The 14,730-nt window shown below is 43.9% G+C and overlaps 1 protein-coding gene and 1 pseudogene across 5 annotated transcripts in view; one reads left to right on the top strand and one right to left on the bottom strand.

The window, feature by feature from the left end:
- MYO1D (myosin ID) overlaps positions 1 to 14,730 on the top strand; it is a 350,471-nt gene that overhangs the window by 215,205 nt on the left and 120,536 nt on the right. The window contains exon 21 of one of the 5 annotated variants that reach the window (XM_019927109.3): positions 10,079 to 10,257. The exons of 3 other annotated variants lie outside the window; for them this stretch is intronic. In XM_019927109.3, the coding sequence (XP_019782668.1) occupies positions 10,079 to 10,237 (159 nt within the window). In that variant the 3' untranslated portion in view covers positions 10,238 to 10,257. Of the gene's footprint in view, positions 1 to 9,829; positions 9,998 to 10,078; positions 10,258 to 14,730 lie in introns of those variants that run through there. One more of the 5 variants, XM_019927111.3, reaches the window with a different exon arrangement.
- On the bottom strand, positions 4,365 to 5,316 carry LOC117309506 (small ribosomal subunit protein eS24-like; annotated as a pseudogene).

The raw sequence follows: 14,730 nt of genomic DNA, 5'->3' as shown, positions 1-14,730 counted from the left end.
ACATGTGTCGCAGATATCTTCTCCAGCTCTGGGACTTGCCTTTTCGTTCTTTCAACATTTTTCATGTTGACATAGTTTATCGGTTTTTTCCTTTAAGGTTGATGCTTTTTTATTTTTGTTTAAGAAATCATTCCCTATCCCAAGGTCGCGAAGGTATTCTCATCTGCTGTATCCTATAAGCTTTATTGCTGTGCCTTTCACATTGACATCTTACAGTCCACCTAGAATTGATTTTTGTGTATATGCGAGGCAACAGCCCAGGGTTTATTTTTTTCCCGTATGAGTAAACAGTTGAAAAGACCATCTTTCCCCTATTGCTCTTCAATCCCACATTTGTCCTAAATCAAGTGTGTCCATATGTCTCTTCCTAGTTTCTCTACTCTGTTCTATTGGTCTATTGTCTATCTTTGTGCCAAAGACAGTTTTAATTACTGTTGGGCAAAGATTTTAGGAACTCTAAAATTATAATAAATTTCCAAAGTCTCTCCCTTCGGTTTCACCCTCCTCCCAGTATAATGTTCTCATTAGCTATATCCATATGAAGGAAAAGAGAGCTGGGGAGGCTGGTAAAGCCAGTCCTAGCAGAACGGACAGCTTGCTGTTCACCCATTTTCTTTGTCAAAAAGTCAGATTCCTTTAGGAGTCAGTCAGGTTCAGAAATGAATAAAGTTCATACCCATCAAGGGGCAGCCACCACTCCACTGTAATCCATTGTGACCACGCCAGAGTCTAGTATGCCAAACCTTCGGATTCACCTAGAAAAAAAGCTGAAGTCTGTATTATATGTAAGATCTCCTGATTGTTAAATGCCATGTGAGCCAAACAGAACACGTCTTGTAAGCCGTATTCAGCCCACAGGGCACCAGTTTGCTGCTCCTATTAAAACAGGTGTTTACCATGGAGAATGGACTTGGAGACACGGGGAAAGGGAAGGGTGAGCTGTGACAAAGTGAGGGAGTGGCATGGACATATATACACTACCAAACGTAAAATAGACAGCTATGGGAAGCAGCCGCATAGCACAGGGAGATCAGCTCTGTGCTTTGTGACCACCTAGAGGGGTGGCATAGGGAGGATGGGAGGGAGGGAGACGCAAGAGGGAGGGGATATGGGGATATATGTATACGTATAGCTGATTCACTTTGTTATACAGCAGAAACTAACACAACATTGTAAAGCAATTATACTCTGATGAAGATGTTAAAAAAAAGGTCTTTACCTATTTGTTACTCTTAAATGAGCTATAACCATATTCCTTGGCCTCCTCCCTGCCAACCTTTAAAAATTCTAAAATCTGTGGTATGTTTTATTCTAGATTTTACGTATCAATAGTAGAAACAAACACTAACCACTTCTCACTTATAGAAAGCTATAACTGGGTGTGAGCTTTAGAAGAGTATATTTTCTACTTCAATTAGCCAGGAAGGAAAGGAATAAAGGAAATCTTTGATATAGGTGTATTTCCAACCTTTAGAACCTTCTACCCCTTCAGAGTTCACTGCTAATTCTCTTCTTCTGACTTTTTATTATAAAATTTTTCAAATGTACAGAGAAGTTGAAAGGATATTACAGGGAGCACCCATATGCCCTCCACCTAGATTAGGTATTTAATTTACTTTTTGTCATATTTGTTTTCTCTCTCTCATGACACTTCACCACTAAAATGCTCCCGTGTGGGGCTTCCCTGGTGGCACAGTGGTTGAGAGTCCGCCTGCCAATGCAGGGGACGTGGGTTCGTGCTCCGGTCCGGGAGGGTCCCACATGCTGCGGAGCGGCTGGGCCCGTGAGCCGTGGCCGCTGGGCCTGTGCGTCCGGAGCCTGTGCTCCGCAGCGGGAGGGGCCCCGGCGGTGAGAGGCCTGCGTAGCACAAAAAAAATAAAAAAATAATAAAAAAATAATAAAATGCTCCCGTGTGCATTCTCCTAAGAATAAGGACATCCTGCTTCATAACCACAATACCATTTTCATATCTAAGAAAATTAATAATATTTCCATAATATTTAATATAATACATAATCATTATCCATCATGTGTTATACAACTCATATTCAAATTTCCTCAGTTGTTCAAAGAATGTCTTTTATACCCATTTTTTTAAAATCCCATCTAGGTTCATATTTTGAATTTGGTAGTTACATCTCTTTTAGTCCCAAACTGTATCTCTACACACACCCCCGTTTTTTCATGATAATGACTTTTTGAAACAGCATTACTGAGGTATAATTTACTGTTTTAGGCTGAACTGTGTTCCTTCAAAATTCATTTGTTGAAGTCCTAACCCCCAGTACTTCAGAATGTGACTGTGTTTGGTGACAGAATCTCTAAAGAGGTAATTAGGTTAAAATGAGAGCATTAGGGTGGGCCCTGATCCACTGTGACTGGTGTCCTTATAAGAAGAGGAGATTAGGACACAGACACATACAGAGGAAAGATCATGTGAGGACACAGGTTGAGACAGACATCCACAAGCAAGGAGAGAGGCCTCAGAAGGACCCAGCCTTGTCCACACTTTGGTCTTGGACTTCCAGCCTCCAGAACTGTGAGGAAATAGATTTCTGTTGTTTAAGCTACCTAGTCTGGTACTTTGTTATGGCAGCCCTGGCAAACTAATACATTTAGAGTACTTACCCCAAAATTCACCCATTGTAAGCTACAGTTCAGTTACTTTTAGTAAGCTTATGCAGTTGTACAAACAGGACATAATTCCAGTTTTGGAACATTTCCGTCACTCCAGAAAGTTCTCTCATGCTCATTTGCAGTAAATCCCCACTCCCAACGTCAGCCCTAGATAATCACTGATCTTTCTGTCTCTATACTTTTACCTTTTCTAGAAATTTCACGCACACAGAATTAAACGGTAGATATTGTTTTGTGTCTGGCTTCCTTCACTCAGCATAATGTTTTTGAGGTTCATCCATCATTGGTCCTTTCGTTTCACTGCTGAGTAGTATTCCATTGCGTGCATCTGCTATATTTCATTTCTCTAGTCACCAGCTGATGGACATTGGGCTGCTATGTATGTTCTCATGCAAGACTTTACACGGCCGCGTGTTTTCATTTCTCGTGGGTGGCTGTGCATGAATGGAGTTATTCCATATGGCATTTGTTTACCTTTGTAAGAAACTAGCAAACTGTTTTCCAAAGTGGAGGCTCCATTTTACATTCCCTTCAGTATGAGACTTCTGGTTTCTCCACGTCCTCACTAACACTTGGTATGTATGATGTTGAGTTGTTTTTTGGTTTTTTTTAAGGGACAATACTTTATTTTTTTATTTTTTTTATTTATTTTTTTTTTGCGGTACGCAGGCCTCTCACTGTTATGGCCTCTCCCGTTGGGGAGCACAGGCTCCGGACGCACAGCCTCAGCGGCCATGGCTCACGGGCCCAGCCGCTCCGCGGCATGTGGGATCTTCCCGGACCGGGGCACGAACCCGTGTCCCCTGCATCGGCAGGCGGACTCTCAACCACTGTGCCACCAGGGAAACCCTATTTATTTATGTATTTTTTAAACATCTTTATTGGAGTATAATTGCTTTACAATGGTGTGTTAGTTTCTGCTCTATAACAAAGTGAATCAGTTATACATATACATCTATCCCCACATCTCTTCCCTCTTGCATCTCCCTCCCTCTCACCCTCCCTATCCCACCCCTCTAGGTGGTCACAAAGCACCGAGCTGATCTCCCTGTGCTATGCGGCTGCTTCCCACTAGCTATCTATTTTACGTTTGGTAGTGTATATATGTCCATGCCACTTTGTCACAGCTTACCCTTCCCCCTCCCTGTATCCTCAAGTCTGACATTGAATTTTTAAAGAGTCCAGCACTGATCTCGTCTGGATTTGTCTGATTGTTTCCTCATTGTTCATGTAACTGACTCTCCTAGTCCCTGTATTTCCTATAAACTGGAAGTTAAATCAGGAGGTGTTAATTTTGTTTCAATGGTACACTTCCACATACTTCAGATTATACCTTGCATCTCAACGAAGAAGGCACACATACAGCAAACTCTGCCTTGTGCATCACCTTTGGAAAATGTTTCATTGTGGCCAAGCTATTATTATGTTGCCCTCACTGTAGCCTAAATTTCTAACTGCTTGTGGAGCAGATCCCATGTTTTCCTGTGAACAATTAGAATTTAGCATAGAAAACTAAGATAAATATTGCCATCAGGTATTTACCTATTAATAAGTTGCCCATCAGTAACAATACCTGTTATTTTCAGTTTCTTTTCCCAGTCTCTTTTTATAACAAAATTCTTCCACTGCTTTGCTGTTTGATAGTTCTTTTTTTTTAAGTTTTCACAGTTTATGAATCCTCTTTTAAAATCTGCACAGTTACAGCAGATAAAGTCACTGCATAATCTTTACTCCTTTCTGTCAGCACCATCAGTGACCTTTACAGTTCCCCTGACTTTGTTCATTCTGTTCTTGTGTTCCTTTCACTGTTTTCTTGAAGTCTTTTTCTTCTCATACAGGCCGTGTCTTGCAAGTCTGTGTATGGCTTTATTTTTCTTTGCATCGTCCGAGGAATCGTAAATCACACCAAAGCCATTTATCTTGCCACCACCGAAATTGTTCCGAATCCAAACACAAAGATGACACCTAGTGTAGTCTTGTACATTTTGTCTGGTCTTTCCCAAATTTCTTAGATACTGTTGCCTTTCCAGGATGAAGGACACCAGTGACCATTTGTTTCCATAGTTGGTTGGTCATGAACTTCCTGGTCTAGATAGTTACTGTGTCATTCCTAATGGTGGTTGATCCTCAGGCAGCCAGGGAGGAAAACCTGGATACTTCTTATGTGTTTCTACAATTATTCTCTCTCTTCCCCAAACCTCTGGCAACCACTGATCATTTTACTGTCTCTATAGTGGTGCCTTTTCTAGAATATCATATAGTTGGAATCATGCAGTATGTAGCGTTTTCATTCTGGCTTCTTTCAGTTAGCAGTAAATATTTAAGGCTTTTATATGCCTTTTTGTGACCTGATAGCTTATTCTTTTTATTGCTGCATAATAGTCCATTGTATGGATGTGCCGTAGTTTGTTTATCCATTTGCCTATTGAAACATCTTGGTTGCTTCCAGTGTTGGGCAGTTATGAATACAGCTGCTAGAAACACTCACATGCAGGTTTTCGTATGGACGTGAGTTTGCAAATCATTTGGGTAAATACCTTCAAGTGCAGTTTTAGCTCCTGTGATAAGGCCAAATTTGGCTTTATAAGAACTGCCAAACTGTCTTCCAAAGTGACTATCATTTCTGCAGTCCCGCCAGCAACGATCGAGAGTTCTGTTGCTTCTTATCCTCACCAGCATCTGCTATTACCAGTTTCTTTTTTTTTTTAATTTTAGCCATTCTAACAGGTGTGCAGTGGTATCACGTATTTTTCTTTTTTTTTGGTGCAGTACGCGGGCCTCTCGCTGTTATGGCCTCTCCCGTTGCGGAGCACAGGCTCCGGACACACAGGCTCAGTGGCCATGGCTCACGGGCCCAGCTGCTCCACGGCACATGGGATCCTCCCGGACTGGGGCACAAACCCGCGTCCCCTGCATCGGCAGGTGGACTCTCAACCACTGCGCCACCAGGGAAGCCCTCACGTATTTTTCTATTACCCTAAATTGTATAACCCAGCCCACACTGGGGTCTCAGTCAATCTTTAGTTACAAGAATCATCTCTCCCCTCTCTGTGGTCAGTTGGTTTGTGTTCAGGAGTTAATGACTGATCTTGACACAAGCCTAAGCAAAATATAATTAAAAGATAAATTTGAGACCATTTTTTTCCCTTCCATTAGCAAAAAGTCTTCAATCAATTTATCATTTAGCCATGGTTCCAGTCACTCTTCACAGGAAAGATAAAAATGGGAAACCGTGAAAGGTTTTTGAGAATACCCTCAGAAATGGCATGGTCAACTAACTGTACACAGCAGTCTGAGGACGAAACACTCAAGTTACAGGTGACCCCTTTATTAACTACAGAGTGACTTTCTAGGGACAAATGCTGCATAGTTAGTTAGGTTAGGAATCGGTGTTATTGTCAAATTAGTGTCATCCCCCTTGAGTCACTCTCGACACTATATTTGTAAATGGTAATATCGAAATAAAGCATTAATTCCAAAGCAGTGGTCAAGAAAGTTTAAAGTTTATACAGGGTCGGGGGCAGTGGGATCAGAATCCAAATGTTTCGCAAAGCAGGGAGACTCGTGGTAGCTGCAGCTTGATGCAGAGAACAAAGGCAAGAAGTAGCCCATACAATTAGCCACGTTGTGTGCAAAACTCTGGTCACAACCTCTTTAACTCCGTGTGTCATCCTAGAGATCACTATAAATCAGTGGGGAAAATTGCACCCCATGGCCGTGGCACATTGCCCCTGCCTTTCGAGTTCCTGTGGGCATGGCCTCTCCCCAGCCGGCGCTCAGGGAGCTGATTGCCAAGACTGAGTTTAATTTGCGTAAACATGAAATCTGTTCACCGGTTTCAAGGGAGACCGCATAAACTGAAACATTTAACCTGACCTCAGCTGGAGCTCCTCTCACCCTTTTGTTGGGGGAACTGTGTTGGTTTTGCCCACAGTTGATGGGTTGGTTTGAAAAATACTCGAATCTGCCCTTGAATGCTATTTGATATAGTCCCTTTTTATCAGTATGGGCTTGATGGCTAAGGAAGCAGCCAATTAATTTACACAAATACCTCCTTTAGTTCTATGGAGAATACGAAGCAAGCGGGCGGGCGGGAGAAGAGAGACGATTATCTGAAAGGGTGCGACTGTTTTGCAGAGGTAAATGGATTGTAATTCTGCCAGGCATCGTGCTTTATTACTCTATCTGACAGTGACTGGCTAGAAAGATACTGTTTCATTTGGAAGATAGATTGTCCTTGTAATATGTTACAGGGCTGAATCCTGCTAAAAATCCATCCGCCTGCTGGCTTTGCTCCCCATCACCATTGCTAAAGCACCCTGCCCTCGTGGCATTGTCCCAGGAGAAGGTGTTTCCATGGTAATCTCAATGGAGGCAGTCAGCTGACGTCTGGCACCGCCTGAGCTGGTGCTCGCCAGCCTTCTCCTCTCTCACTCCTCCCTCGAGCCTTTAAACTATATTTATTAGTCCTCTTTAATGGAAAGTATATAACCCCTTAATGTCAGACACCGAGTGCACTCGGGTTAATTTATTTATTTGGGTAGCAAGCTTACTACCTTCCTAATTAATTCTCGGCACTTCCTGCAAGCTGTATTATTTTGAATATCTTGTGCAAACGTTTATATTTTTGCCTGTTACAACAAAGAGCATTGCTTAGCAATATTGGGTATTTGGAAACCTCCGTTCTTAGAAAAAAAGCAGTGTCTATATTGAAGAATTTTAAAAGATAAAGATGTTAGGGAATCTTTTCTTGCTCTGATGCTGTGCCAGTGAAATGGTCCACTGTCCTTGTAATTTCTTTTAGCACTCCATTATTTTATGATTGCATTTGAGTGAGCCACATGGTTTTAAAATACTTCTAAGAAATGTGACACCTAGCTGTGTTATCTCATTTTTTTTTAAATAAGAGAAAAAAGTCAGAATTTTAGATCTAATCTGAAATTGATTGTTTTCCTGACATGTGTTTGGAAGTAAATGCCTTTTGTTGTACCGGTTAGAGACCACCACTTAATGCTAAACCATACTAAATGAGCAAACTGACTTACAGTGTCAAAAGTCAGTGCTTTGGGACAGGAGGTAGCGTCCATTTTGATTAGTACTGTGCGTGGAAATTCAATTGCAAATGTAAAAGATGTATCAAAGCGGGGTTTGAAAGCAACAATCATTAGAACCAATGCATGACTCCTTTGAAAAGCTATCTCTTTAAAGAAACACAAAGCCTTTTTAAAAATAAAGCATAAGAAAATTAGTATGACACCACCTCATTTATCCAGAGGTCAGATTGCTAGAAACAAGATCCTTTTAAAACAAAGCCCTGAATGGAGGCGTGCACATAAAGGATCTGTGCATTTGCAGAAACAGACGCCACTAACCTTGCAGTAATAGGTTTCCTTTTACACAACTGTCTTATGAGAGCTCTCTTTTCCGCAGTCAGCCTTTTTGAACACCTACTACGTGCTGTGCATTTGCCAGGCACTAGCAGTGGAATGGTCTGTCACTCAGTCTGCCCACAGGCCCGCGGGAGAGGCAGAGAAGCAAACCAGCCCGCCCGACACAGGCCTGTGGCAGCTGTATAGGTACAGATGACTGTACCTTCCTCTCCAGGGGAAACTGTCGCTCAGCAAGGTAAAGGAATGGCCCAAGGTCACAAAGCTCACAGGCAGTGGCACCTGGCTTCCGTTAGACCCTGGAGCCCTCAGAATCGCAACCCTGATGGTAACCTCCTATCACCGCCTCCCATTTTATGATGAATAACGCATACAACTCAGATCCTATTTTAAGAAGAGGAAAGAAATAGAACTAACATTAGTCGCATGCCCAGTGTCAGGCATTTATTAGGAGATTTTTTTCTCTTATAAATTAATTAATTAATTTATTAATTTTTGGCTGTGTTGGGTCTTTGTTGCTGCGCACAGGCAGCTACTCTTCGTTGCGGTGCGCGGGCTTCTCATTGCGGTGGCTTCTCTTGTTGCGGAGCACAGGCTCTAGGCGCACGGGCTTCAGTAGTTGTGGCTCTCGGGCTCTAGAGCGCAGGCTCAGTAGTTGTGGTGCACGGGCTTAGTTGCTTTGCGGCATGTGGGATGTGGGATCTTCCTGGACCAGGGCTCGAACCCATGTCCCCTGCATTGGCAGGCGGACTCTTAACCACTGCGCCACCTATTAGGAGATTTGAATATGCTGTGTCTCCATCTTTATAAGAATTCTGTGCAGGAAGTTAAGTATCATTTATCAATGAATCGCTTGAGTTTCCAAGTACAGTACTGATGAAAATGGAGTTTACCTCCTGCCCCAAAGCCCTGACTTTCGACATTATAACTGGATTTGCTTAGTACCGTTTACCATAAGCAGTCGTCTCTAACCGTTACAATTCCCAGAGGTATTGGTCACTAGTGTAGGATTTCAGTACAGATTTTCAGACACCAGAGCCCAAAAGCCCTAGTGAGCCATAATGCCAAGCATCTTCTGGCTTAGTTGAGTGTGATGCTCTCTCTTTTTTTCTCTCCCCCCATTCTCCTTGTTTATTTAGGTCTTTCTTACAATATTAATTGCTTCCTAAAATATTTCATCGTAACCTTTTGAGAATAAGTGACTTGTAGGCCTTGGGGATCCCGCAGGAAATGACATAATCAAGACAAGAGCTTGTGTACCAGCCCTGTTCTACCTGTCAAGGACTCTCAAGGTGTGGTGCATTAGGGTACAAAAAGAAAAAGGAAAAGCAAAACTTTCGCTTCATTTCCTTTGGAGAAAAAAACAACAGCACTTGGAATCGAGCTGCCACATTGTACTTCCATTTGCACAGCTGTTTCTCTCTTAATTGCAATCCTGTCTTTTCCGAGAATAAACATGTAGGAAAAGGTACCATAGTCTCAGGCCAGAAAAAAATATGGTGCTTTCACTGCTAACCTGATACTTAGGAGATTTGAATTTGATTTCATTTAGTTTCCGCTTTTCAAGCCCAAATCAAAAATGTTTGTAGCTTCTAACTCGGGGGTTCTCAACCTTGGCCGCACATTGGAATAGCTTGGGGAGTTTTTTAAAAATTCTGATACCCAGGCCACATCCCAGACCAATGAAATTGAGTCTCTGTGGGTAGGCACCGGCATGTTTTAAAGCTCCCTAGTGTGCAACCAGGGAGGCGATCCACTGATCTAACTATTCTGTTAACCAAATTTATTCACTTTTGTCGTTCTAGCTATTTGTTGGAATCATCTGTTGAAAGTTGGACTTGCCCCCAGATTCAGTTCTGCCATTAGATTTTTCTCACCTCTGTGTGTGTGTGTGTGTGTTTGCGTGTGCGTGCAAGCACACGGGCACATGCACACATCCGTGGGAGTGTGACAGGGAGAGAGTGTGTGTGTTTTCTGGAAAGCCTTGGGATCCTGTGATCTGTATCAAAAATTAAATCTTCTTGAAGGTACTGACTATGGTTTCATGTTTGCAGATGGTCTCATCGGCAGATCTTCCTTCAACAAGAGTAGTAGAGATAATCACCTTATGTTTGCTGACTTTCATCCCTTGTGATGGACGTCACCATACACTGTCTCACTTGATCCTCCCCACATCACTGGGAGGCAGTCCTGCACTGGTCCTGAACTCTTAGGTATTAAATAAATGAGCTTAGTTCTTTGTTACTGGTTGAGGTTCAGAGCAAACGTTCTTTACACTGAATTATTATAGCAAAGTTCTAATGCACTACAGGGGGAATCTGATTTTCTGACATAACAGACCGAAAAAAAGATTTTATTTTATTGGAATTATATCTAAATAAAGACGTCTTTACAACGTGTCGGGGATGGAGATGCATCAGGCAGGGTAGGTAGAGTGGACAGGTTCAGGATCCCTTCTCCTGACGTTGCTAGCTTACTTCTTTGGCTTCTGTGCACGGGACAGTCACTTTGCTGCATAGGAAGCCTCCTCCCGTGTCTGCCCTTACGCCCCTTCTCCTCCATCCCTTACCATTTCACGAAGCCTGTTGAATTGTAAAAAGATCTCATGTTGCACTTAAAGACTATTACGCTGTAAATGGTAAAGGACAAAAGAAGAGTCACATCCTGGTGGGCCATGTCTGGCAAACACAGGCCTTAGGATATGTGGAAGCATGTGGGTAGTCGTTGCATTTATGCCCCATTTTAACAATAGCACCCACCCCAGTGGAGTGTTGAGGCCTGAAATGAGATGCATGTAAACAAGTCTGAAGTAATGCATGTGACGTCCTTAGCATAGTCCTTGTCACATAGTAAAATGCTCAGTAATTATCAGCTCTTAAACCCCTTGCAGACCGGCAGTCCCAGTGCCTGTGGACAGCAGAGGGGTGGGATAAAGTCAGCCCTCAGCATCCTCACTGTTTATTCTGTCCTCTTGCTTGTCCTTCTGCCTGGAGTGTTCTCCTCCCAGATAACTGCCTGGCTCCCTCACTTCATTCAACTCTCTGCCCAGAATAACCTCCAGCGGGTTGTCTAGAAGCATCCATCCTATCCCTCTCTACACCTCTGTACTGCTACTATATTCCTCCTCATAGACCCTGTCACCACTGTCACCTTATACAGTTGTTTACGCTCTGGCTCCCCCTACTCCCTATTAAAATACAGACTCCATGAGAGAAGGGCTGTGGCCATATAGTAGGTGCTTAATAAATGGGTATTGATGAATGCACTGGAGGGGTCAGGACTGGTGACAGGGAAAGCAGTTCAGAGGCTGCTGCTATAATCCTGTTAAGAAGTTACAAGGGCCTGGGCTTCCCTGGTGGCACAGTGGTTGAGAATCTGCCTGCCAATGCAGGGGACACGGGTTCGAGCCCCGGTCCGGGAAGATCCCACATGCCGCGGAGCAACTCAGCCCGTGCGCCACAACTACTGAGCCTGTGCTCTGGAGCCTGCGAGCCACAACTACTGAGCCCTCAAGCCACAATTACTGAAGCCTGCGCGATTGGAGCCCGTGCTCCGCAGCAGGAGAGGCCACCGCAGTGAGAGGCCCGCGCACCGCAACGAAGAGTTAGCCCCCGCTCGCCGCAGCTAGAGAAAGCGCACGCACAGCAGTGAAGACCCAACGCAGCCAAAAATAATAAATAAAAATATAATAAATAAACTTTAAAATATATATTTAAAAAAAAGGAAATTACAAGAGCCTAAACTCAAGCAAGGATATTTAAAGGGGTCAAGGGATCTGGATTCAAGAGCTATTTAAGTGGTAGAAGGCCTTGGGCATCGAGAGGAAAGGGTCTAGACTCATAGGTTTCTTTCTTGAACAACTTGGGTAGGCGGTGATGGTTACTCACCAAGATGGGAAATGTGGTGGGGGGGGAAGCAGAGATGTGGTAGGAGAGGGTAGCAGAGATGTGGTAGGAGAGGGTGGAAATAAATTCCGTCCTAAATGGATTTCATTTGAGGAGTCTGAGGAAAAATGGAGAGGCCCGCTAGACGATTAGCTGTCTAGAGAACAATCCAGAATAGAGACAGATTTGGAAGCCACGAGTGGGTGGTAGCTTAAACCGTGAGTGTGGATAAGAGCATCCAGAGAGGGTGAGGAGAGAAAGGGGAAATTACCAGGAGAACAGGGCTTTTAAGGCTACGATGAAGGGTAGGGCTTTGATAAAGAGGAACACGTGGGAACCATCGGAGTTTCCTGGGCAGAGTGCCCTTCGACCTCATCTATACCTTTCACTTTTTGTCCTCCACACATGCAATAAATTGTGATCATCTGCTGCCTGCTGCGGCACTGCAGCCCTGTGCTAGGTGCTAGAAAGAAAGAGGGAAGAGACTGCCTCTGCTTATTGTTTAGTGGGTGAGGCCAACAGATACAGACATCACCGCAGGACAACCTCACGCGCTACAACAGAGCAGCATGAATTGCTGAGAGAGTGTGGAGGAAGGGTGGACATGGTTTCTCAGACAAGGAAGAGTTTCAGGGAGTCATAAGTATATACAAACACTTGTGCACTTTTCTGTACAGAGTACCTGGGGCTTTTTTGAGATTCTTAAAGGGATTTGTGAATGACTGCTTTTGGCAACGCAGAGCGACAGATTTTAAGAGGCCTGCAGAGGTTGGTCGTTTAGGAAGCCAATCCTGACAACGTTACCAAGTTTGGACGAACTGGGAAGTGGCTGGTGAAATAACTACCATCCAGTAAATACGCTTTGGGGCTTGGGACACGGTGCCACTGGTGGTGCTGAATTGAAATAGGGCCCCAAGAAACACAGTGGTTAAGGCAGGGTAATGAGTTTCATCTTGGTTAAGTCAAATATGTGGTCCCCATGGGCCCTCCATGGGACCCCTGTCTGAGTTTTCCCCAGACGGGCCAAATACCCATCTGGCACTGCAAGAAGTGTCTAAGCTGACGTTCACATTTGAGAATTACCAGTATCTTAAGGAGAGGGAAGCTTGCAGCCCCCTCTCCCGCTAGGCCCACATTGTCCACTCCTGCAATATATGCCTCTTGGCTGCCCAGCTGCACCATGAGCTCACTAAAGAGAAAGCCACGCTTTCTAATGCATCCGCGTGCGTGATCTAGAACAGAGAGTTGGAACTTCCAGTTCTGGACAAGATAGAATAGATGTGTTTCTCCCCATCCTCCTCGCTAAATACAGCTAAAAACCCTGGACATCATCATATAAAACAAACGTTAAGAAGACTCTGAAAGGTGGAGAGAAAGTGAACGAGCTCTGGACTTTAAGACTTGAAAAGCAACATGGCAGTGAGCTCCTTGGGATTTCTTTTTGTCTCTGTACATCCCAGACTGCATTGCTGGAGAAGCCCCCTATCCAGATGGACACAGACAAGAAAAGCTTGCTCTCTCTTGCCAAAGGACCAGGAAGTGGGCAGCCTATTTGACAACAAACATTCTCTGGAAAAACACCTAGGAGGTTTGCAGGCCCCCCTAACTTCCATCAGCAAAGGCCTCATGGAAAGCCTGGACCCCTACCCTTGCCTGAAGTGAAGAGGTACCCTTCCCCGTCCCCACTGGGGTGGCATCAAAGAGGCCCAAAGGAAGCCTGGACTTGCACCCCCCCCCACCCAGGGAAAGGGTGGTGCCCCTTCCCCTCTCCATAGAGTCAGGGGAGGTCAGGGGAGGGGCTAGCTTTCCACCTGCTCCTGGTGGCTCTAAGGTGCCTCTCATACTCCCCAGCAGGGTGGTATTGGGGAGCCCACGTGGGGCCTGGACTCCCACCCTGCAGTAAAGCATCGGTGCCTCCTTCCCCTACTGGTCCCTTTTTAGCAGAAGCCTGACAGAGTAAAAGATTTACATTAAATCCAGGGTCTCATAACATAATACCCAGAATGGCCAGGATGTGATCAAAAGTCACTCTTCATCCCTAAAATAGAGCAAAACTAGTCTACATGGATTCAACTTGCTGACAAACATAAGGAAAGGAAACCTAAAATTTTGAGGGAATAATCTCTGCATTGAGAGGATCATTAATTTGTAAGGTTAAAAAAAAATTCAATGAAAAGACCAATAAGGAAAGTAACTTAAGTTGGTATTTTAAGAGAGAAAAGAAAATAAATTCAAAATCATATAAAGCTTGATTAGTAAAACAATTAGCTCTGTAAAATGATAATTCGACTGTCTAAGATGAAGTTATGTAATGGTTTTACCTAAATCAATGGTCGTGTGTGATTAGAATCTCTTGGGGAGGTTCTAAAAACTATAGATGCCCAGCCCCATCCAAGACCAACTAAATCAGAGTAGCCCCACTGATTCTACCATGCAGCCGGGGTTGAGAACGTTGGCCTAAATGAACCATAGGGGATAAATAGAATGTAAGTGGAGAAATTTTACAACTTTTGCATAGTCAGAATAGACGTGATGGAGTTTGTGTACTGAATGTTGCATGCTCTTTCTAAAGAAGGGCCCTCTTGGGCCATTTATCTTGCTTCATACACCCTTGTGATGAATCCGGTGATCTGGTCCCCAGCCCACAGCGATAAATCTGAAGGAGTAATTAAAAGGGAGTCCGTCCCTCGCAGGCAGGCATATTGATGGTTGCAATGTATGAAAACTGAAAGTACAGGAGGGCTCTGAGGAGATTTAGTTTCGTTCTACTAGATGGCTTGGTATTAAAAACTTGTTGGAGTGATTTCTTGAGCTGTCTCCTC

Source organism: Tursiops truncatus, chromosome 20 (assembly GCF_011762595.2).
Source record: "Tursiops truncatus isolate mTurTru1 chromosome 20, mTurTru1.mat.Y, whole genome shotgun sequence".
Classification (NCBI taxonomy): domain Eukaryota; kingdom Metazoa; phylum Chordata; class Mammalia; order Artiodactyla; family Delphinidae; genus Tursiops; species Tursiops truncatus.
Note: the sequence above shows the minus strand (reverse complement) of the source record. Positions and strands in the feature narration are given on the sequence as shown.